This window comes from Osmerus mordax, chromosome 1 (genome assembly GCF_038355195.1).
Source record: "Osmerus mordax isolate fOsmMor3 chromosome 1, fOsmMor3.pri, whole genome shotgun sequence".
NCBI lineage: Eukaryota > Metazoa > Chordata > Actinopteri > Osmeriformes > Osmeridae > Osmerus > Osmerus mordax.
Window position 1 is genome coordinate 11,903,255 of NC_090050.1, and position 22,287 is coordinate 11,925,541.

Genomic DNA, 22,287 nt, shown 5'->3' on the forward strand with positions numbered 1-22,287 from the left:
GAACAGCTGATCCCTGACCCATACTGATGCTGAGGAGGGTAGAAGGCAGACTCAAGGAGCAATCAAGTGTGTGTGTGTGTGTGTGTGTGTGTGTGTGTGGTAAGCGGTGGGGGGGGGGGGGGGGGGGGGGTCAGCTGCTCACCAGTCGTCGTCCCCCTCCCCAATAATCACTACCCGCTTAAAGAGTCGAGAGGGGGTGTAAATTCCAGGTGACTATTTTCAGCTCTGACATCACAACTCATTTTGCTAGAGAATACAGAGCGGCCTGGCAGGGCAGGAAGTCTTCACAGCTCAGCAGGGTGGGATAGCTAGCTAGCGGGCATGACGAACACAAACAGACACAGAGAGCCTGTTAACCAGTAGCGTATAACGCAACCGTTTCAAAAGCCGGGCCAGAAGATTAGGACAGGCATCCCTGCGTGTGTCAAGCCACAGCAGAGCTCAACAGGTGGCCGGGGCCCTAGCCTTAAAGCCATCGTCCTTCAGTCTGTTTTGGTCACGTGACTCATGTATAATCCCATTCATTAAAGCCTGCACAGTCTCCTGCTTGGCTGTCCCGGACATGGAACAGAATGACAGGATTCCCCCCCCCCCCCCCCCCCCCCCAATCAATTACTGTCAGGCGGAAATGAAAATGAGGAGCTGCTACAACTACTTAGGAGGGACAGGTCGATATCCAGTCTCAATCGACCTGCGAATCCAAAACAATCCAGGGGTGTTTCCAGTGACGAGACGCACGGCACGCACGAGGGCCACGTAAACACCCGCTGGCTCACACGCAGACAGCCCCTCACACGAGACCCACTCCCTGCAACTGACGGGAAATGGAGCAGCTAGGGTTGTTTTGCTGCAGCAGACTCGGTGCTCTTCATTAGGATTCGTTAAGAGGGGTGCAGCTCCAAATCCCTCCTCCTCCCCCCCCCCCCCCCGGAGGGCTCACGATCCTAGTTACCCGGGGGATCCAGCTGTGAGCTCATTATGCTGAGTCGGGGGCGAGGGAGCAGCGCTCTGTAGCAGCGCTCTCTCTCTCCCTTCTGGCCATGCCTCCTCCTGGAAGATCTCTCTCCCTCCCTTCCACACGGGGGTGGAAGGAGAGGCCTGAGCACGGGGACACCAAGCCCCTCGCTGGTCAGGTCTGGGTCGGCTCAAGTTAGCCCAGGCTGGGATGGGAAGGACACTCTGTACCTTGTAAGGGCATTTTATGGCACCAACGCAGACCCCAAAGGTACAGAGGTGTTGAAATGAGTGGACGCAGAAGACACTATCCTTCCACACATACACCTCTCTCTCTCTCAGGCTTAGGTGGTGTCCGTTTACCATTAGCATGCCATGAGATGAAATATGGGTTTTGTCCCACACGGCTACTGACAGGCTGATAACAGCTGGCCATGTAAGAATGTTCAGACTGCAGTGCTGATGGCCCGGCGTGGAGACACTGCCCATTCCCGCATGGTGCTTCCTGTGTTGTCATTCACTCTCCTTCACAGATGTGCGTCAGGGTGATGTTAACGGACAGGTCCATCTTAGCACGGAGGTTCCATCTACCCAATTAGATTCACTGTGGAGGGAGGGACAGGCGGCTGGATTTGCAAGATCACGACCACGCGAGATCCATCTTGCCAAGCTCTAAGTTATTTGCTTGTGCCTGAGTGGGTCGGCCCAATCAGCATCCTGTGAGGAGCTCTGCCAGCTATGGGAGTGGGTGAAGTTATCCCCGTGCTACATGGTGATAGACAGATGGTTCATCCAATCACCTGCCAAGTATTTTTTGGGAAAGGGCCTGCACTTTTCCAAACAGTTTCCAAGGATGTCTTCCCAGTTGGTTCTGTGTTACAAACCGTCTGGGGAGTCAGTTTGGGAAAATGGTGCATTCGAAGGAACGACTTCTGACCAGGGAACTGCTGACCTAGTGAGTGTGTAACGAGTAGGCCATCCTAAAAATATAAACTGTCAATCAATCAAAACAAAGAAACCAACAAACTGACAGATCCCTGAAAGAGCACCATGAGGCCGCTCCTCAGGGGCTCCTGGTGAAGGCAGGCCCTCGTCTGAGATGATCCAGTCTAGACATCAACGACACCCAGTTCACAGACCTGACAAGTTCCAACCGTTTCCCTTAAGAGACCTTAAACCTTTTATTCTTGGGTGTGTGTGTCATGTGCTACTGCTGAGGCTGAGCTGCAGAGTAATACGCGTGTGAGCACAGGAGGACCTCCAGGGAGGTATGCAGGGAGGGGAGATCAGAGGCAGCATCTGGCTCTGCCTGGGTGCTTCGGTAGAGAATACCTCCTCAGTAAAAGTAATTAGGATATCCTTCCCAATTGAGCAATAAATCTCTCCTATTGACCCAAGGTCAACAACCAATTAATCATTACAATATTGGAAGGAGGCAAAAATGTTTGTGCCTGGTTTTCACACGAGTGCGCGTGCTTAACACTTTGAGTGGACGTGTTTAATTAAGCAACAAGGTGCAAGGCATTTAACAAAGAACTGATTTGATCTCGTGTCCTCCTGTGTGCTGCACTGCCTTATTGTTTGCATTGCTGACTGTCCATCTAATCTTAACTGCGCAACGCTCCTGGGAGTCTATATTCCACTGGTAAATAGTGCAAACGACATCGATTCGTAGCCCATCATGGTGGACAGACATAGGCAACACCGTATAGCGATGACAGATGCTGACGTTATCTGTGTGGCTTGAGTGGGAGTTAATCGACAACGTTCTGTATGCGAGGTTAAAAAATAGCTTATGGCACAGGTAGTGAAACATCGAGGAAACCTTAATGTTTCACTTAAGAAATCTGTCCGCTTTCTCCAGCGAGCTTGTTCGACCCGTTATGCATGCCAAAACGACCAACATGTGCGGAGGGCATCGTTCTCTGCTTACCTTCCCCGTCTTGTGGTCAAACCAGACCAGAGCATGGTTTCTCGACAACACCTTGCAGTCGAACGTTGCGTTGTTCTGGGCAGGGCGGCAGCGAGCAACAGAGCGCCCGATCTTGACTGGCTCGTCCAGGTAGACATGGCGTTCCTGAAATGGGTGTGAATTTGGGCGGCAGGTGAAGACGGCCAGCGCTGAAGGCATTGATGATGGCTTGAGAGTATTACTCCAACCAGAGACGAAAGAAATGGTTTCTTGATCCAGAGTGGCAGACTTTTTTGAGTTTTCAATTTCAGCAACTTAATATTAGTGAGGGCCTATAAGCTGGCTCAACCTTTTCCTAGTTTATGTTAGGCACTAACTAACAAACATTGCGTATCATTTTCCCAATGCACATCCAGGGTTATAAATCATATGATTCAACGGGGCAACCCCTCTACAAAACACAGGTAAAAAATGTACACATTCCTTTGCTAACTAACTATCAAGCTACATTACGCCCATATATGACATCTGACACTATGTACAGGCCAGAATTCCGTCAAGCAAGAGAAGCATAACTGTATAGTACCAGTGGCCGTCTACAAAATAGCTCTCCACGTCCATCAAACTATTTCACTGGGGCAATCTTGAGAAACGATGAGCAGCTAATCTTTAGCCCATGGGGTAAACCCGGATTGCCAAATTAGTTTACGCCCTATTATTTTACCAGTGCCAAGTAATTTAACGTATAAAAAAAATCTTAAGTGACAGACACTTATCCCAACTGAGGACTTTGTGCGGTCAGTCGGCAACTAATGCACCGTTCCCCTTGGCGCTATTAGGGTACACAACGCTTGCACCAATTTGACCGTGGCTAATAGGTAGCGAAATAGTTATTTTGAATTCTACTTTTGCCAATGTTACGTGCTAATGGCCAGCAAGTGTACACACTTCACGTGTGGCTACGCGACCGCCTTGCTTGACAGCGCGATCTTATACTAGCCAGCTAGCTACCACTCCCAACAGTTTTACACCAAGCTAGCTAAGCGTTAGCAGCTATACTTCTAGCTTGCTAGAGAGAACAGTAGCTTGAAAGCTATAGTTTCGGAAACATGGGCCTGAATCCCTAGCCAGTGTACTATAATTGTAATGCCAAACGTGTAAAGAATCTAAATCACAAACAAAATTGCAAAGAAAACAAATTGCGCAAATAGGTATTATTGTAAGTCCTCGTGAGATAAGATTGAGTGCTGTTGGCTACTTGCTATTTCAGCGCTGACGGACTTGTCATCTGCCCGGCCAAGATCTATGCACGGGCCTCTCCGAGTTGTTAATGAACGCCCTTTATCAATCAGTTTATAAAATATTCCAGTGATTCTATCTTGATAATAACCTTGCTACTTTTAAAGACGATACGTAATCTCTGTAACTCGTTGCTAGCTAGATTGCTTACTCAAAACAACTAGCTCTAGCTAACCAAGCTTCTTTAGCTAGCTAATCAACCAGCTAACGTTAGTAAAGAGGTAGCTAATCAACTGGCTGGCTCTGTCAGCGCGGACCAAACACGGAAAACTGAGGCGAGTTTTGTCTGCAGCTCCACACAAGCAACCAGTCCAATTATCTTCTCAGGAATCTTCGTTTATGCCATACGTTGCATTGCCGATATAAATGTCAGTTGGGTTGTAGCTACTGCCGTCCACCGATGAACTGGGAGGAATTTCTAAGTACTTGTCCTCCTCCGCAAGTATCCGCCACCATACTGAAATGAAAGAATACACACATAAACCGGCCAGTCGCACAAGGGAACTTCGTTTAGTACTCTCGGGACGCCCTACGTTGCAACTAGTGAAATGCTTTATCATGATTGATATTGTTTCCTAATCGTCGCTCGCTGAACACATATGTTATTGTATAACATATATTCATGTAAAGCCTGGTCTGGTGGGAAAAGCTATTTGCCACAGTCTTTGCATTGATGCATTTATAGAGTTTGTATGTGTAAATTGGGTGACATCATATCACTTATAAATATTAATTCACGATGTTTACGGCATTTCTGATATTTTGACACATTACTGGCACAAAGTTCTGGATTTTCATTTCGCTGGACCAAATGGTTGTGTTTGGTGAAAGGAAAGCGCTCATCAGCTAAATTGAATGTAGGCTACTGCGGTTGCAGATAGCCCATGCCTTAATTAACATACGGGACACGCACTAGTAGCAATGTGTTAAGTTACAATTAGGCCTAGAATAATAATTAGTTTTTATTACATTTAAGTTGTACATTGTTCAAACATCTAGGCTATATTTACATAAAATAATTTTGTGATGAAAATAACAATGCAAATGTATCTTAAAAGTTTTGCTATGTCTAACATTGAAATTGAAACGTTTTTTTCAACAAGCAACAAATTTTGTGCATTTTTTCAATGTATTTTTTAGATTTTACACCCTTCGGAATATAAAGGTCAAACCATAGACTTCAAATGTCCATCGTTGTGGCGCAGACCTTAAATTGTTAATTCTCCTAGTCCAGTAACTCAATGTTCACTTAAATTTCCACAGAAATGTTACTGACACAGAACCTTTACATGTAGGCTACAATTTGAATCCCATCTCAGCACCCAATGCTACTACAGTGAGCGCAGCGTAGGCATACCGTAGCGTAGGCTAGATGTGTGTTAATTGTAATAAAACATTTGATGATACTACCAGAGCCATAGAGAGAAAGTGTGAGAAAGTGTCTCTCTATGGATCTGGATACCTGTAGCCCACTTGCACCCAAGTCTGCTACGAAGGTGTTCCAAAGGGTCACATGTTTTAAACGTCTTTGGGTTTTGAATACACCCCCAAATACGGAGCTCCGTTACGTACAATGACGATCTACGTTCAGTGCTCCCTGTGTAAGCAAAAGTGCTAATCTAAGTATCGACTAGCCTAGCTAGCTGTTTAATGTGTTTTATGATACTAAGCGGTAATCGAGAACGACAAAACAAAGCAAATATTGATTCGGGATATTTATAAACGTTGTTTAAACGAACTGTGGTCTGCGCATTGCTATGGCTTTGCAGGGCTCTGAAGAGATAGGAGAGCAAATCGAGGAGTCGGAGGAATTAGACGAGCAGGATGTGAGCATCTCTCCGGCCGAGGAAATAACGTTACCCGCCGGGCCTGTGGTGGAGGACGATTCCTCGGATTCTCTCCTCTTACCTTGGGATCGGTTTTCAACCTGGCTTCATTGTATTTGCGTTGTTGGGTTCGATCTAGAACTCGGACAGGCGGTAGAGGTGAGGACGAAAAGACTCATCAGAGTTGGCCCGAGTTTGTGTGGCGGCTGTCGACACAAATGCTGACATATTCAAATAAATCTAGCTAACAAGCTAGTTGGCTATGTATGTAAACATATGGCATGCTGAAGTAAGCTAATAACCTAACTAGCAACCTAGCTGTATAAGTATCAACATAGCGAAGGCTTTGAAGAGCCCATTTCACTAGGCTAACGGCGTAACGTTAGCTCTAGGTAGTTACTAGCAAGCTAACGTTAGCTGCTTAACTTGAAAAGTTATCTAGCTCGTAGCTGTAAACATTTGTTCTCTTTTGTAGGTGATCTACCCACACCATTCCAAACTTTCAGAGAAAGAAGTAAGTTCATAGAAATGTCAACTATACAGTGTGTATTCGTTTTTGGTGTTGCAGCAATTATTTAACCATGCATGCTTTACATTTTGTTTCAGAAAACAAGCATTTGCTACCTGTCATTCCCCGACTCCAATTCAGGTACGCTCTCAGTCCCACACATTGCCCCACAGTGTATGGTTAAATACCACGGACTTTTCTAATGATTTGAAAGATACAGTTGCCATTCGTGTCAATAACATCAGGTGTTTTATATGATCTAATATAACATGCAGAGGTTAAAGGTTGAGGTAAATGTGAATAGGACTGCCAAAATAGTTTTAAAGATATTTATTGAAGCACAGTTTCCCCATAAGAAAGAATAAAATAGTATAACATTGTAATTTAACGTCCTTGACGTGAATACAAAGTAGACCTTGTTTTTGTTTGTTTTTAAAATAAAAAAGACAATGACATAGATGACCACTTGGGGTGATTAACTATTAAGAGAAAAGAACATGACCAGTTGAACTAGGCTACACCTGGGATAATTTATATATATATATATAATTTGTTTTAATGTTAAGACCTCCGCAATTAACTAGGTAAGAGTGGTATTAATCTATCCACCAGATCAAAGAAACCACATAAGGACTTTCTGAGGTAGTTATTCAGATTTTAGTTCTCTATATGACTAGTTGTACCACTAGCACAATGGCAGCCTTTGGTATTAAACATGACAGCTAAATTATTACCAGAAACGGGAGAGATCCCTTCTTGAGACAGGTCAGCGATGGACACACAGGTAGAGGTGGCTGGGCTGTGTGGATGGAAACGGATTGTGTTGGTTGTCATTGAAACATCATTCTTACTGTTGATGACTGCTTGGCTCCCATTCAGATAACATGGAAATGAGATATAGCAGTATGCAGCTTATTTATTTGAATGAAACCAAGAGTACTACATTGTCCTGTGCCCCATAAAGAGGGACCCTATAGCCAAGTAATGAGTATTATATAAATAAATAAAAACATAGAATGAGACATATAACTTAATTTCTAATGAGTTAAAAACATAATCTTCTCAAATTCATCATTGCCAAAAAATATTATGTATTATAAAAATTACAATACATGCTGAAGGGCAAAGTTAAGGTCAGTGGGTCAACCACATCTACCCTAGTTTGTTACTGTATCTTTTAATCCAAACAAAAGGCTTCTTCTCAGAAAATACCTGGAGATTAGTACAACCGTTGAAAGATGTGTGTGGCAGTGTGTTGTGGATCATTACTAATGTATGATGGAGTATCTAGTATTGGGCCTCTGGCACCGTAAGACCCGCCCCCTGCCAACTCTGCAGTGTGCAGTATAGACACCAAGGAGTCGAGATTGTATTACAACCTCCCCCACCACACACACAAAAAAGCAGAACGAGTCGCTGGGAATCTCCTCCTGACCACACGACACCCGTAGAATAACCCTATAGGGATGGTAGAATAACCCTATAGGGATGGTAGAATAACCCTATAGGGATGGTAGAAGAACCCTATAGGGATGGTAGAATAACCCTATAGGGATGGTAGAATAACCCTATAGGGATGGTAGAAGAACCCTATAGGGATGGTAGAAGAACCCTAAAGGGATGGTAGAAGAACCCTATAGGGATGGTAGAAACTAGTCTTAGACCAGCTCCTTTTAGCATCCATGTTTGTACTAAGTAACAGGCAGGCAGTACCTGGTAGTCAGTCCTAATATAAGCCCACAGGCCTATGTATAGAGAGAGTGTAAACCCCCTGTTTGCTGTTGTGGTACCAGAGAGGGTGGGAGAGACTCACAGTCTGACTCATTTACATTTATGCATTTAGCAGACGCTTTTATCCAAAGCGACTTCCAAGAGAGAGCTTTACAAAAGTGCATAGGTCACTGATCATAACAACGAGATAGCCCCAAACATTGCGGGCAGCCAAAACATGAAGCATACATTGTGAAAAACCAAATAAGTGCCAAAGGGAAGAACAATAAGAGCATGCAGTTAAACAAATTTACATTTAGCCATTATGAAAGTTACAATTAAACAACATGAACCTCAAAAAGTGCAAGATTGTAACTATAGAAAAGCAATCAACAGTAAAATATTTCACAGCGAGTACAAGAATTTAAATCCGTTACAACTAACCAACAAGAGCAACAAGTCTCTCAACAAGAGTCATTGTGATCCTGGAGGAAACTAACATCAGGTCCAGCAAATCATTCCTAAGTACCGTTGTACTCCCTGAACAAGTGCGTCTGAACACTTTTCTTGAAGGTGGGGAGACAGTCAGTGTCTCTGATGGAGGTGGGGAGTTGATTCCACCATTGGGGGGCAGACAGGAGAAGAGCTCACCTTAAACTTGATCCGATGAACAGGATTACTCAGAAACGACAGAGTTTGTTGCAGGACAGGTGAAGAGGGCTTTTAATGGAACCCCTTGGTGATGATGGGGTGAGGAAAGGGTTAAGGAGGAGAAGGATGATGATGTCATCCCTTTTTTCTCACACCCTGCAGATCTGCACACTAAGCTCGGACACACACACTCACACAAAGTCAACACGCACACCTCGTTTACTTGATCTCTGCTCCCATGGTTGAATCCAATTCCAAACAGTATTATGTCATTCTCACACAATAGAGGCTTGATTGATGGAGTTTGCCCAACAAATGTGCAGGATTTTGACCTTTTTCCACAATTGGTTACATTGCCCTTTCCAATCCATCTCAAATGAGATTGGTTTAACCAGCCAGGTGCCAGTTTAATACCCACCCGGGTTTGCTGTCACAGCCCTCTACAGCAGAAGCTGATCGAGCGTACCCTTTCTCGGCCTCCTGGCCCAGTGTATGGTGGGTGTCTGGTGCTGTGCTTGCTAAGCCCTGGCCTGCGTGTCATCATCCTGAAATCTAGTCGTGTCTTCTCTAGAAGTCTGAGATGTCTGTCCTTGGGCATGGGCTAGAGTACACTCCTGTATCCCTGAGAATGTCATGACGTGATTAGGTGTTCACATAGATGTGTTATCATTAGTCTCTCTCAGGTTCTCGCTGGTCCGTTTTCTCACGCACACACACACACACACTCATGTCAAGACTGGAATTCCAAATATGCAGCCTTGACATCGCGGATGACTCAAAGTGCTTTTCCGCTTCCTGATTTCTGCCGGGCAGGTTGCCTTGGAGACACACAGTTCTGCTTCCGGTTCCGCCAGGCCTCGGCCAGAAAGTCGTCACTGGGATGTTTCCTGGAGCAGTTTGACAGGGATGCCCCAGTCTGCCTCAAGGTAGCTGTAGCCTGTAGCTCAGCGCTAGAGCATTTCAAGAGGTCAAGAGTTCGCAGGTTCAAGTGTCGGCTAAATGAATACATTATTATTATTAGTAGTAAGACTCAGGATCTCAATACAATGTAGTCATGGATGGATCCTCTTTGCCATACATACATCACACAAAGACATGCCCCTCACATATACATGAACAGCCACACTATACTGGGCACTTGCACACACGATTGCACTTACCGATTGTTACATTACTAATATAGTGAATTATAATTCAGTCATATTATCAATGTATCATTTGTGTTTCTCTGCTTCCTGTCTGTGGTTTATGCTGTGTAATGATGTATGTGTTGTTTTTCTCCCCCAGAGAGACCAGGGTCATTACTATGGTTATGTCTACTTCAGGCAAGTCCGGGATAAGTCGCTGAAGAGAGGATACTTTCAAAAGGTCGGTCTGCCAGTTCCTGTTACTTCCTGTTCCTGTTGACTTGTCTCCTTTGACGCCACTAACAAGAACCCAACAGAACGAAAAACAATTCTGAGAACAGTTGTTTTGTCTGTCTGTGGTTGTCTCCAGTCCCTGGTGTTGATCAGCAAGCTGCCCTACGTCACCTTCTTCCACTCCCTGCTGAAGCTCATCGCTCCGGAGTACTTTGAGAAGCAGGAGACATGTCTGGAAGCAGGTGAGTGTTGGCTTCTCCTGTGGTCTGGAGGGCCGGAGGACCGGTGCTCTGTGCTCAGCACTGTTGTTTGGGGAGAGGGGGGGGGGGGGGGATTGACCAGACAGTGAGTTCCATGAAACAGGATTTGACCTCACAGTCTAAAGGGTGGCAGCTGATCTGTCTTCTTTGTGTGTGTGTGTGTGTGTTTCTGGTATCATTTGTCATCTTCTTTCCTGTCTGTCCTCGCCTGGCCTCCCCGCGAGAGGCAGACATTGATTTGGCCCGTTTGAACCCGCCTGTGTTTGTTTGCGTCGCTTCATTTGGTTCTGTTGTTTCCGTATTCGACAGCTTGCAACGACATCGACCGCTGGCCGACTCCACACCCGGGGAAGATACTGACCTTGCCCATCATGGGCGTGGTCATGAAGGTATGGCTGTCCCCTCCACTGAATTTGAGATGCAAGTTACCCCCCCTGAGTGTTCTACATAGGTCTATATGGGTAGAAGGACCTTCAAATATATTGCAAATAGTCATTAAAATCTGAACGGTTCTTCCTAGGTTCGGATCCCGACCTGTTACGACAAACCAGGGACCTCTCAGCTTGTGCAGTCCACACAGGTGACCAGAACTGAAAAGGCTGTCACTCGCTGTCACTGCGTCGACTCGATCAGCTGATCCTCCCTGTTGTTTGCGTTTGTTTGTTTGTTTGCAGAGCGATAACCTGGTGTCCATCGTGCTGCCCACCATCCACGAGGTGGACCTCTTCAGGTGAGCCCCCCGAACACTTCTGTCTCTCAGGGTTCACGTCAGGGCTGCATGCTTGCACTGCCCTCTGGTGGTGCGAAGCGGAACTGCATGCTCACCGCAGCAGCGTGGCCACACTCATTTAGTGTTCTGGTTATGTCCCTGGCTGCCATGGTAATGGCATTCTCCAGGGAGATTGTGTGGTGCTTCATAGAAAGGGTGCAAGGGAAGATGGTTGATCTCTGTTGTCCTCCATAGACCTTGCTGTATTTATTTTTACTCTGCCTCTCTCCTGTCCTCCTGTCTCTCTGCCCTCATTCTCTCTCTCTCTCTCTACCTCTCTCTCCTTATCTACCTTTCCATGTCTCTCTCTTTGTAGGTGCTTTTACCCAGTATTCTTCCACATTCAGATGTTGTGGGAACTGGTGTTGCTAGGGGAGGCACTTGTCGTCATGGCACCGTCACCAGCCGAGTCCTCGGATACAGTGCTGGCATTGGTCAGGTGAGACCAGTAGCATTCCTCAGCACAGCTTAACATCTTATATGAAATATGCACTAGTACACCTACCAAGATCTGTCACGTCACACCATTCCGGGAAGTGAATGCATTTTTGTAAAGGATCCATTCAAATAAATCCATGGCTATGTAAACATAATTGTTGGTCTTTTTCTTTGGGTTACACACACATTACTGTGTGTGTGTGCTTCCAGCTGTGTCTCCCCCCTGCGCTACTGCAGTGACTTCCGTCCGTACTTCACCATCCACGACAATGAGTTCAAGGAGTACACCACCCGCACGCAGGCCCCGTGAGTAACCCCTCTGGATGTCCACCAGTGGCCCCTCGAATCTGTTCTCCACCTGCATTTTAAACGGATACGTATTTTCAGTTTTGTGCTTTGGTTTCCTGGAAGCTCAAGCAGTTAGCGTGTGGTTGTTTAAAGGGTTCAGTCGAGGTCTAATGTTGGAGGGTTTCGCTTCCCAACCGATGCTCTGTCTGGTTTCTCCCTCCGTCAGTTTGTCTGGCTTGTACCAAAGGAGGTATTGACTGGGTGAACATTTCTACCTGACTTGAGTGTCAGAGTTGGATTATGTCCGTAGGCTCTGATCTCGAGCTGTGCTCCACAAGGCGCCCAGCTTGATGGGAGAGAATTCTCAGATATGAGAGCTGCTCACCCCCCCCCCACACTGTTTATATTCTGATGGCTGATTGGTCAGCTCTGGCAGGAGATGGGAGAACATGTCTTTTCTTTTTCTTTCTCCCATTCTCAAACGCACACAGGCCCTCTGTTATCCTCGGCGTGACAAACCCCTTCTTCGCCAAAACTCTCCAACACTGGCCGCACATCATTCGAATCGGGGACATGAAGCAAGCAGGTAAACAGACAGAGGCAGACCCAGCCCCATGCCCCACCATCCCTTCTCCACGCAGACACAAACCCGAAACCCGCCCAGCACACAGACGCATACATATCTGGACAGTTGGTGAGGGTGTCGTCTGTGTGTGTGTCTTCAGGGGAGATGGCCAAGCAGATGAAGGTGAAGAAACTGAAGAACCTGAAGACACTGGACTCCAAACCAGGTGAGACACGCACGGGCAGATGCCCCGGTGACCCCCCGCGTTTCCTTCACGCCTGTCTTTCTGGCGCTCCACCTCCGCATGTCTTCTCGGGTGTTACAGCTGTGGTTTCTGTGCTGTGCTGCAGGTGTGTACAGCGCGTACAAGCCCTTCATCAATAAAGATGAGGACATCATCAAGCAGCTGCTGAAGGTAAACCTGCACATGCTGACGCACCTGGAACTCTTAAAACTGGTTTTATTAGCACTTAAAGGCATCTTCAGATGAGCTGTCTTGAAAGGATTTGCCAGTCGGGGGTTACGAGGTTTGTTCTGTTGAATATGACCTTTTTTTTAATTGTCTTTTCCTGTCAAATCAACAGGGGGTGCAGCAGAAGCGTCCCTCCGAAGCCCAGAATGCCATCCTGCGACGCTACTTCCTGGAGCTGACTCAGAGCTTCATCATTCCATTGGTGGGCAGCATTCCTATGACCGACCCTATTAACCTTTTGTATGTGTTCATTAGCCAGGCATGTAGCAGTAATGGGGATTCTGACTCATGTTGTATCCGATAGGAGCGCTACGTGGCTAGCCTGATGCCTCTTCAGAAAACCATCTCTCCCTGGAAGGTGAGCGGGACCCGTGCAGTCCAAAAGGCAGTAGCTGTATATACGTGCCTTCTCTCGTCTCTCTTACCCCTGTCTGTGTGTGTGTGTTTGTGCACACCCATAGAGCCCTCCCCAGCTGCGCCCCTTTATCCAGGAGGAGTTCATGAAGACCTTAGAGAAGGCCGGTCCTCAGCTCACCTCACGCCTCAAAGGAGACTGGATGGGCCTCTACAGGTAGGCTCACCTACTGCTCCTCACAGGACGCCCTCCAAGGTGGACCGCCTCCCTAACCGGCCGTTCTTGTGTCGACCTGCAGACAGTTCCTTAAGTCCCCCAACTTTGACGGATGGTTCCGGAACAGGAGGAGAGAGATGATGCAGAAGCTGGAAGCCCTTCACCTGGAGGCCCTGTGTGACGAGGTCAGGACACGCTGTCGACATTCACGCTGAACAGAAAGGAATCACATGACCTCCCCTCATGAAAACTGACACACAAAGACAAGAATTGTTGGGTGGACGGGCAAATTGAGATGTTATGGCCATTTTCGACTGTCTCAATCACTGTTGAACTTTTGAATTCTTCTGTCTCTGAATTCTTCCCTCGTTGCTGTTTCAGGATCTGCAGCTGCGCATCCAGAAACACACAGAGGTAGAGACGGTGGACTTGGTTCTGAAGCTGAAAGACAAACTGGTCAGTACTGGATCCTCCACACTGCTGTTTGCGATGTAGATTTGTCCATATCCGTGCTTAAAAATGATCAATACAAATTCAGTGGGTTATGCAAGGGTATATGTGTGTATAAATGTTAGGGGTGTAACGATACACTCAGCTCACAATACAATACGTATCACAATACTGGGTGTACGATACAATACGTATCACCATATTTTGAACAACATTTTATATGAAACCGAAATTCAAAACATGAAACATTTTCAATCCTTTTCTTTGATGCACATACAATTTATTTAACTCAGTTCAAGCCATTTCTGTGAATGTAATGAATGCACGCATGACGCAGGTGCAGAGTAGGTCGCATGCTGGTAGCTCAACCAATAGGATCAAACGTACGTCATATTGTAAAAATATTGCCATAACTCTACGATACATATCGTTACATTTTTGTATTGTAATATATTGTTATACGATATATTGTTACACCCCTAATAAATGTGTTTCAGACCCAGGCAGAGAAAGACCAGCTGCCAGTCCAACCAGGGACCCTGGCCAAACTCCAGTCCCACATCGAGGCTGTGATCCTGGCCTTACCCGAGGATCTGCAAGGCATCCTACACAAACCCTCTACACCATAAGACTGACACCCCTCCTTGAGGTGCTTAGGGCCCACTGACTGACCCAGTCCAGCTGAACTGAACACTACATTTTTAACTGTGTGTGTTTTTTTTAAGTGCACTTCACCTTTCTCGCTCTGTGTGCCCACATCGTGCAATGCTGGCATTGCTGAGAGGAGGGGAAAAAAACAGAATGGTTCTGCATTCAAGGATCATTGAGTTCAAGATAAAAGCCAAGAAGTGCTTTATACTGTAGAGAAGGGCTGTTTGATCATATATAGACAAACAGACACACACACACACACACAGCATAACCACCACCCACATGGCTGAAGCTTCCAGAACATTCTGGTGCTCTGTCTCTCTGGGCTCTGACCTGAACCTGGCCCTGCCTGCATAGAGACCTTGTCAAAAGGGAAAGATTAAGAGATTTATGACAGAAACTCTGCATATGCCAATAGCGATCAGGTTGGTGTTTATTTTTTATTTTTTACAAAAGGTGCAATAAAGTCATCCAAGTATAGATTTGAAGTCCAGAATCCCAGGGTATGTGGTGCTGGTAACAGTGAGAGAAACAGTAAGGTCTTGATGTATGAAGGAACATTAAGGCATCACCATGTTGGCCAAAGGTGTCTATTGTGGTCGAATCTCAAAAGCTTTTCATAGACTCCTGTCTTCCTCCCCCTATTTGTCTTGACGCGGGTACTAGAAGACAAGATTTTAGGTGTGAGTCCTTTGACGTGAGGAGAGAAGCTGCAAGGAAACCAATGGAAGGCTTTTCAGATTCAACAAGTGGCTTAAACGTTGCACTGCTGTGTCCTCAGGGCTGTCGACAGTCTACAATAATATCTGACCAATTTCTGTTGATGTGAGACAGTATTGCATGGCACCTTAATTGCAACCCATATCTTCTGAGTTGGGTCTAAATTTGACATTGAGATGTCAAAATGTTCACAACATTTAGTTTTTTTAAATGGTGGATTTGCAGATAAACACAAGCATTAGCATAATCAGCTGTGTAAAGCTAACTAAAACTTCTGACCTTGTGCCTTCTGTCTGACCATTGACCATTGTGTATTAGAGCTGTTTGTAGGATTTAAGTTGTGATGCTTTGAGGTGTTGGGTGGGTTTTCTCATTTTTCCTGTACTGTACCTTTTTGTCCTCAAAGTGGTTAACTTCGCGAGTGAGCTGGGAGACAGTGAAGAGAAATCTTCATTTCTTCTGCTGAATCGGGACGTGTAGGACCTCACTACCAATTACACGTTGTGCATTTGGATTTAGGCGTTTTTCCAACTCTAAACAACATTTTATTTTCGCAACGAGATGGAAATGCAACAGTTACATTCTGACTTAATTGGTGTGTTCTAGAATCCATTATAATTGTCTATTCTTGGAGATCATGCAGGTGCCTTAGTGGGGTATGTGATAGGAGAAACCAGAGAAGAAAACCAAAGTTATGTTGAATATCAGCACATTTGCTCATAATGTGAAGGGTTTTTAATGCAACTCCCTGTGATGTGTTGTGAACTGCATCCATACATTATGCGCACTCCTGGGATAACGTTCCTCAATCTGACCGTAGAGATTTTTAGGAAGCACCATTCAAATCATGAATTTCACTGATGATCTCTTCTTGGGGGGAAATAATGGTTGAAAAAAACCTGTGACTATCGGTTGTTGGGCAACCATGTTTTATATGTCGAAAATGCTTATTTTAACAAGTTTGAATTTTATATAGGGGGTTATTCACATATTCCGCTCATCAATTAATAATGTTTTGTACATAAAGTTGTAAAGAAAAGAAAGATTTAGCCCATGCATAATGATAATTATTTTACAATGAGTTGTCTTACTAATTAGCAGTATTGTAATAACTTCTATGGGCTTTAATGTTTAATATGAACTAGAATAACGTTAACAAAAGCACATGGTTAAGCTGTAACTTGGGTGTTCCTACATATTTTTTACCCTTATAACGTTTACTCATGTTCTTTTTGTATCAAAGCCATTACCACTAAATGTAGGCCGACCACTTTCTGAACTACTAAAACCAATGGCTTTCAATGACAGGAAGATCTATGAATGAATAAACATCCATCTCCCTGCATTTGAGTGGTGATTTGTCATCCTAATTCTACTTCCTACTACTGTAAAAGCGTTCACAGTAGACATAATGGTTCACGGGACCAACAAACCGAAAGTGACGTGGAGAAGAAAGACACAGCATAATCGGCGCACACGCCGTCTATGTGTACAAACATGACATGGCCACGATTGACAATTCAGTGGGAAGTCACCTATTCGTGCATATAAAAGCAAACCACAATTGAAGAAAGGTACATACTCAGTTTATCCTTTAGTGACAGAAATTAACCTTCGAAAATGGGCGTCTTTGCATCGACACTATTTTCACGTTTCTTTGGGAAGTATCAGATGAGAATTCTGATGGGTGAGTAACCTATATCAGGCAGCTGTAAATAATTTCTGCTTTATTACAATTCATGACGTGCATTATGTTTATGCGACTTGGATTTGTTTAAACGATTTTAATTGTTATGGTGATCGTACAGCTTTGGCAACAAGTGATTATTTTTGCCTTATTGAATAGTGGGTTTGGATGCTGCGGGGAAGACTACAGTCCTGTACAAACTAAAACTAGGAGAAGTTGTCACAACAGTCCCCACTATCGGTAGGTGAAATGAGCAACAATTGACAAATGGAAAATGTTTTAGGTTAAGAAATGTTTTCTTATACAAATGGAGTTATTAGTTTATGTAAAGCACGGAACTAATACCATTGTTGACACTGGTTTTGCTCGTTTTACATATTGTGTAGCTCAAAGGTCGTTTCATTTCGGTAGGGTTCAACGTGGAGACTGTTGAGTACAAGAACATAAGCTTTACTGTGTGGGATGTGGGTGGCCAGGACACCATCAGACCTCTGTGGAGACATTACTATACCAACACTCAGGTAAAGAGCCTTCTAAAATGTACAATCTTGAAAAGCTATGCCAAAGGACATTATAATGTCGATTTTAAAAGCTCAAAAGGTACTGTCATAGTTTTATCCATTGTATAGCATAATATGAAATATACTTATTGAATGATAGCTTGAAATGGCATTACAACGATGTGTTTAAAGTTGTTTCTGTCTGTGTCATTTGTGATGCAGGGTATCATTTATGTGGTGGACAGCAATGACCCTGAGAGAATAAAGCTGGCTGCTGAGGAGCTACACATAATGGTTCGTTATTCTCCTGTTCACTCACCTCCTTCTCCAAAACTTCACTGAGCAGGACACATTTAAAAACAAGCAAGATAAAGAAATAAGATGTCATGGATCATTTTTGAAAAGCAACACTCCTCGTCTTCTCTCCTCCTGCGCAGCTGGAGGAAGCAGAACTACGGGATGTGGTTCTACTGGTGTTGGCCAATAAGCAGGACCTGCCTCATGCCATGACTGTCTGTGACATCACAGACTCTCTGGGCCTGCGGACCCTCAAAACACCTGTAGGTTTGGACAGTGATTTGAGCCTCAATTACACAATTCCTTGACTAGGGAAAGTAATGAAACTGGCTAACAAGTATTCTGATATAAAGGTTCAAACCTGATGTCAAATCAAATTGAGTGAATATTTGAGTTTGATTCATTTAGATAACGACACAAGATCGGGTACGTCATACTAATGCTGTCCTTTCTATCCACAGTGGTTGGTCCAGGCCACCTGTGCAACCCAAGGCACGGGACTTACAGAGGGATTGGATTGGCTTGCTGGACAGATCACCAAACACTAGCACTCACTCTGACATACTAATAAGTCAGGTACAATATAATTGTACTTCGGTTATTGGTGAATAATGGGGTTGTTTGAATATATATGTTACACTTTACTTTTTTTATTATTTGTCTACCTCAAAATATTTGTATGTATTCGATTTAGACTATACATGCATAGCAACATGAATTGTACTACATGAACAATTGATGTACTACAAGTGAATAGTAGGATTCATGTTGATGTAATAAGATAGGCTTGCTTTTATTTAAACAATAAATACATGTAACCACATATGGATCTAATTGTCCTTTTCAATATTAAAAAGTATTGGCCATATCTGAAACTGCAGACAACATATTTTCTTGTCAGATAATTGCTTAAAACCCTTTCAAAGGATCATAGTTCCATATATATATCTATATGATCATTACATCAGTACAGCCACTCCAACTATTTCCACTTCAGATCCAAATAGTGAAGGTAAACTGATCTTTTATTCTGAATGTTCCACAATCATTTCCATTTGAGATCACAGACCAGTGCAATGTGGTCGGAGGGGTGGGACACACTGGGCAGAGCCTGGTAGGTGGTGACTTCCTGGTGGCTAGGCAGTGGTATCACCTGCTCCACCTGGAGTGCCTGAGGGTCTATGAAGATGTAGTCTAGGCAGCCATGGAAGCCCCCCACATAGTTGGTGTAGGCGGGCTCCCCATAGGCGCTGTCCAACCTGAAGGGGTTGGAGGCCTCCATGGGACAGGCCTCCTGGGGGCCACTGGAGCCCCAGTCTGGGTGACTCTCCGGGACAGCCCCCTGGCTGAACAGCTGGAACAGGCCGGAGGATGGAGTGCTGTTGAAATCTCCAGAGAAGAGGAGAGGAACGTCTGAGGTGACTTCTGATATCACCTGCTTCAGGTGCCTCAGTGCTACCGTTATCTGTACGAGTCGCACGTTGCCACCTGTTAAGAACATGCATGGAAGGGTAAGCTTATCAATAAGTGCAAATGTATAACAGAACATGGATATTTAGACTAACCTGAGATCAACAGACCTAACCTGAGACTGTGAATAGGACACATACTCACATTAGCGTGTAGGTCATAGAGGCTAAGGATTTTGGAGTAATTGTGACTGTGAAATTACCTTTAGGATGCCAGTAGAGATGAGTGTTTGCAACACAGATTTTCTTGGATAAGTCATTAAGGGACTGAAGCACACACACCTACACCGAGAGACACAAGCAATAATGTCATGAACTGAAGTATACTTGCCTTTCTTCGATCCAAAGTCAACCGCTAGCTTCTAGGCATTGAATAAGACCAAGAGAAGCTTAATGTTCCTGGCTAAATCTGTCTCAAACTGAGATTCTATGGTTTGTTAAACCTTGTGCGATGAGGCAAGCCTGAGTTGAGGCTTTTGGTAAGACTTACACCCACCACATAGACCTAACATTTGTGGCTTGGTGTCTGTCTGGAAATCTGACTACAAATCAATCTAGATTCCCTGTCTGGGGGCACAACAGTTTTCAGCCCTCATTCATAATAAATATAGGATTCGATGAAGCTTTAAGTACCTGTAAGGTGGTTGATCTTTGCACCACCTTCTCTTTCAAGTCAGGATTGGCTGATACCTTCTCCAAAAGCTCAGCATGGATTGGGTCAGAAGTTAATGCTTTACTGAGCACTATGTCATGTTGACTGAGCAGTTTAAATTTGGATCTTCTGAAGTAAGTTGCAAGACCCTCATGCTGTTTGTCCTTGATTCTGAAGACCCCATCCATTCCAAATGCATCAAGGGCCGGAGAAAGGCTGTCAGTGAAAACTCCCTTATCCACTTCCTGAAGACAAATGATGTCAGCATGGTAACCTGATAATTCTTTTTTAATTAGGTTTTGTCGGTAGTCGAGTTCCAGTGCATATGGAGCGCAGTAGGGGTAAAGCACCGTTTTGGAGAGCTCCGTTTGGGCGTAAATGTCTGCCAAAATATTGTAGGACACTACTCTAATGGTCTGTTCGTCTGTAATCTTGTTGGTGTACATATGCCGGTTGTCAAATGTGCAAGTCCCTGGTCCAGCCTCAACAGCCCCAATGGACACTAATTCCTTGTCTACTCCACACCGGATCCCATCTTTTGGTGTACACTTCAACTTCAGTTTTAACCCTATGTCCAGATTAGACGGTACAAAGACTCGCTCGTTGCCGACTTCTAGCCAGTTAGTTTGCAATTCGCCAACACTTTCCTTATACCATGTGAACATGGAGTCTTTCAGGTCCCCAAATTCTATCTCCATCTTCGGGCAAACTGGAAAACCTGCGAGAACAGACGCTGGCAACTCTGCGGTGGTAAATGTCGGGGGGTTCCTCTGCACAGTATATTTACTATCCCCAACGTGCAAAACGGCTCCATCCTGCCAGGCATCCGAGTTCATGGCATCCTCAGCTACCAAGTCCCCGTTGAAACACAACTTCACATTCAAGTGCCCTGTTAGTTCTGTTGCTTGGTTTTTGTTTTTCTTGGACTTCTTAGCTTTGCCCTGGCCCTTGGCTGCATTGTTCGCGATCCTTGCCAATAACTTCCCCAGCTCCTCCGTTTGGTCCCTGAGCATGTGTTTGTGACTGCCATCGAGGACAAATGAAATTGTGAGTTTAGGTTCCCCTGGTAAACATCTAACTGTAGCTCGGTCCATTTTAGTGTAAAAACGACAGCTTGTGTTATGGTTACAGGTCCTCGAAGTGTTGACCACGACGTATCGCGAAAGAAGTCTTGCGACTGTTGTGAACGAGTTCATAAGTCCGAAAGCATGAGTAGTCCAGAAATGTAAATGACGGCAATGGATTGCTACTACGATAACGTTAGCTAGCTAGCTACCTAGCTAGTCAGTCAGCATAAAGTAGACCACTGTAAGCTTTGTATTTTTGCGAAACGCAACGTCAAAATGTTACTCAAAACAAAGCTATAAATACAGGTATAGTGTTACCTTATTTTAAAGATTCTTATGTCCAATATGCGTTAAGGCTTTCAGACGTAGCCTAGTTAGATCTGAACTATGCCTACAACAACGTGATGTTGAATAAGAAACTTCCTATTTGGGAGGTACATCTTCCGGTTTATTGCCAATGAATTCACATTTTTGCAGTACTGCCACCTATCGTGAGAACTATATAAGATCTACAGGACACATGAGCCAAATGAGGTTTATTTTTTCCAAACACGTTGCTTATAGTCAGATGAAAGAAAAATACATAACAATAGTAAGCGCCCTACCTAGAAACATTGAACAATTATACCCATCAGTATTGTTGCAGATGTCTTTCTTGTCCAAAGGCATGCTGTATGTCATAAACACAACGCCAGGCTGGTGTAATATTTTTCTGTATCAGATTTCATGAACTGGTTTCGGCGTCTTATGTTTTCATCGGAAAACTAATAAAGGCCCACCATGTAGGAATACACATTTTCAAACTTAAAAACTCGAAATAAAAATGTACAAAATCAGACATTACAGACAGTAGTATCATATTCACAAAATCACAAGTCCATGAAAAGCCCAAATCCTCTAAAATAGCTCTGAAATATCAGAATGTAACAAGTTGAGTAGAGTAGGTATTATTATAGAGTATTATTATACAATGAATAACATAAAAGTGTATAGTAATACTACCCATTATACTAAGGTATAGAGTATATGGACAACTAAATCTTTGACCGAGCTACTCATATTATGGGTTTGAATAAATTGATATTGTGCTTACGGTATCAATATGAGTTTCACTAAAGAGAATGTCACACCAGTCTTTCATTTGTCATTTGCAATGTCCTGATAGTCCTCTAACATCTTCTGGTAGGTGTGGTCCATAGGTGCAGTATCT

General features: G+C 44.4%; 4 protein-coding genes across 16 annotated transcripts in view; 2 read left to right on the forward strand and 2 right to left on the reverse strand.

Moving 5' to 3' along the window:
- The window catches only part of slmapa (sarcolemma associated protein a), a 39,308-nt gene extending 34,696 nt beyond the window's left edge, over window positions 1-4,612 (reverse strand). For all 12 annotated transcript variants that reach the window (XM_067244573.1, XM_067244556.1, XM_067244518.1 and 9 more), the window contains exon 1: window positions 2,888-4,612. In XM_067244573.1, coding sequence (XP_067100674.1) covers window positions 2,888-3,085 — 198 coding nt within the window. In that variant the 5' untranslated portion in view covers window positions 3,086-4,612. The remainder of the gene's footprint in view (window positions 1-2,887) is intronic.
- A 1,164-nt stretch (window positions 4,613-5,776) lies between these two features.
- dennd6aa (DENN/MADD domain containing 6Aa) lies at window positions 5,777-15,892 on the forward strand. 2 transcript variants are annotated; one of them, XM_067244623.1, is made up of 21 exons: window positions 5,777-6,150; window positions 6,467-6,505; window positions 6,598-6,640; window positions 9,674-9,786; window positions 10,148-10,228; window positions 10,358-10,463; window positions 10,791-10,870; window positions 11,002-11,061; window positions 11,156-11,211; window positions 11,567-11,689; window positions 11,899-11,994; window positions 12,468-12,562; window positions 12,702-12,767; window positions 12,892-12,956; window positions 13,126-13,215; window positions 13,318-13,371; window positions 13,475-13,584; window positions 13,667-13,769; window positions 13,966-14,040; window positions 14,532-14,683; window positions 15,812-15,892. In XM_067244623.1, exons 1-20 carry the CDS (start codon window positions 5,923-5,925, stop codon window positions 14,661-14,663), a joined length of 1,815 nt encoding a protein of 604 aa, XP_067100724.1. In that variant the 5' UTR covers window positions 5,777-5,922; the 3' UTR covers window positions 14,664-14,683; window positions 15,812-15,892. The 2 variants fall into 2 exon arrangements, with proteins under 2 accessions (XP_067100724.1, XP_067100713.1); XM_067244612.1 differs by having other exon boundaries at window positions 14,532-15,892.
- Window positions 15,893-16,980: 1,088 nt separating this feature from the next.
- LOC136944565 (ADP-ribosylation factor 4-like) lies at window positions 16,981-18,664 on the forward strand. Its single transcript, XM_067238380.1, has 6 exons — window positions 16,981-17,092; window positions 17,252-17,332; window positions 17,504-17,613; window positions 17,815-17,886; window positions 18,030-18,152; window positions 18,351-18,664. Exons 1-6 carry the CDS (start codon window positions 17,026-17,028, stop codon window positions 18,435-18,437), a joined length of 540 nt encoding a protein of 179 aa, XP_067094481.1. The 5' UTR covers window positions 16,981-17,025; the 3' UTR covers window positions 18,438-18,664.
- On the reverse strand, window positions 18,664-21,434 carry pde12 (phosphodiesterase 12). The gene is made up of 3 exons (XM_067238368.1): window positions 19,992-21,434; window positions 19,562-19,640; window positions 18,664-19,377 (listed from the first exon to the last, which is right to left on the reverse strand). Exons 1-3 carry the CDS (start codon window positions 21,204-21,206, stop codon window positions 18,935-18,937), a joined length of 1,737 nt encoding a protein of 578 aa, XP_067094469.1. The 5' UTR covers window positions 21,207-21,434; the 3' UTR covers window positions 18,664-18,934.
- Between the last annotated feature and the right edge of the window lie 853 nt (window positions 21,435-22,287).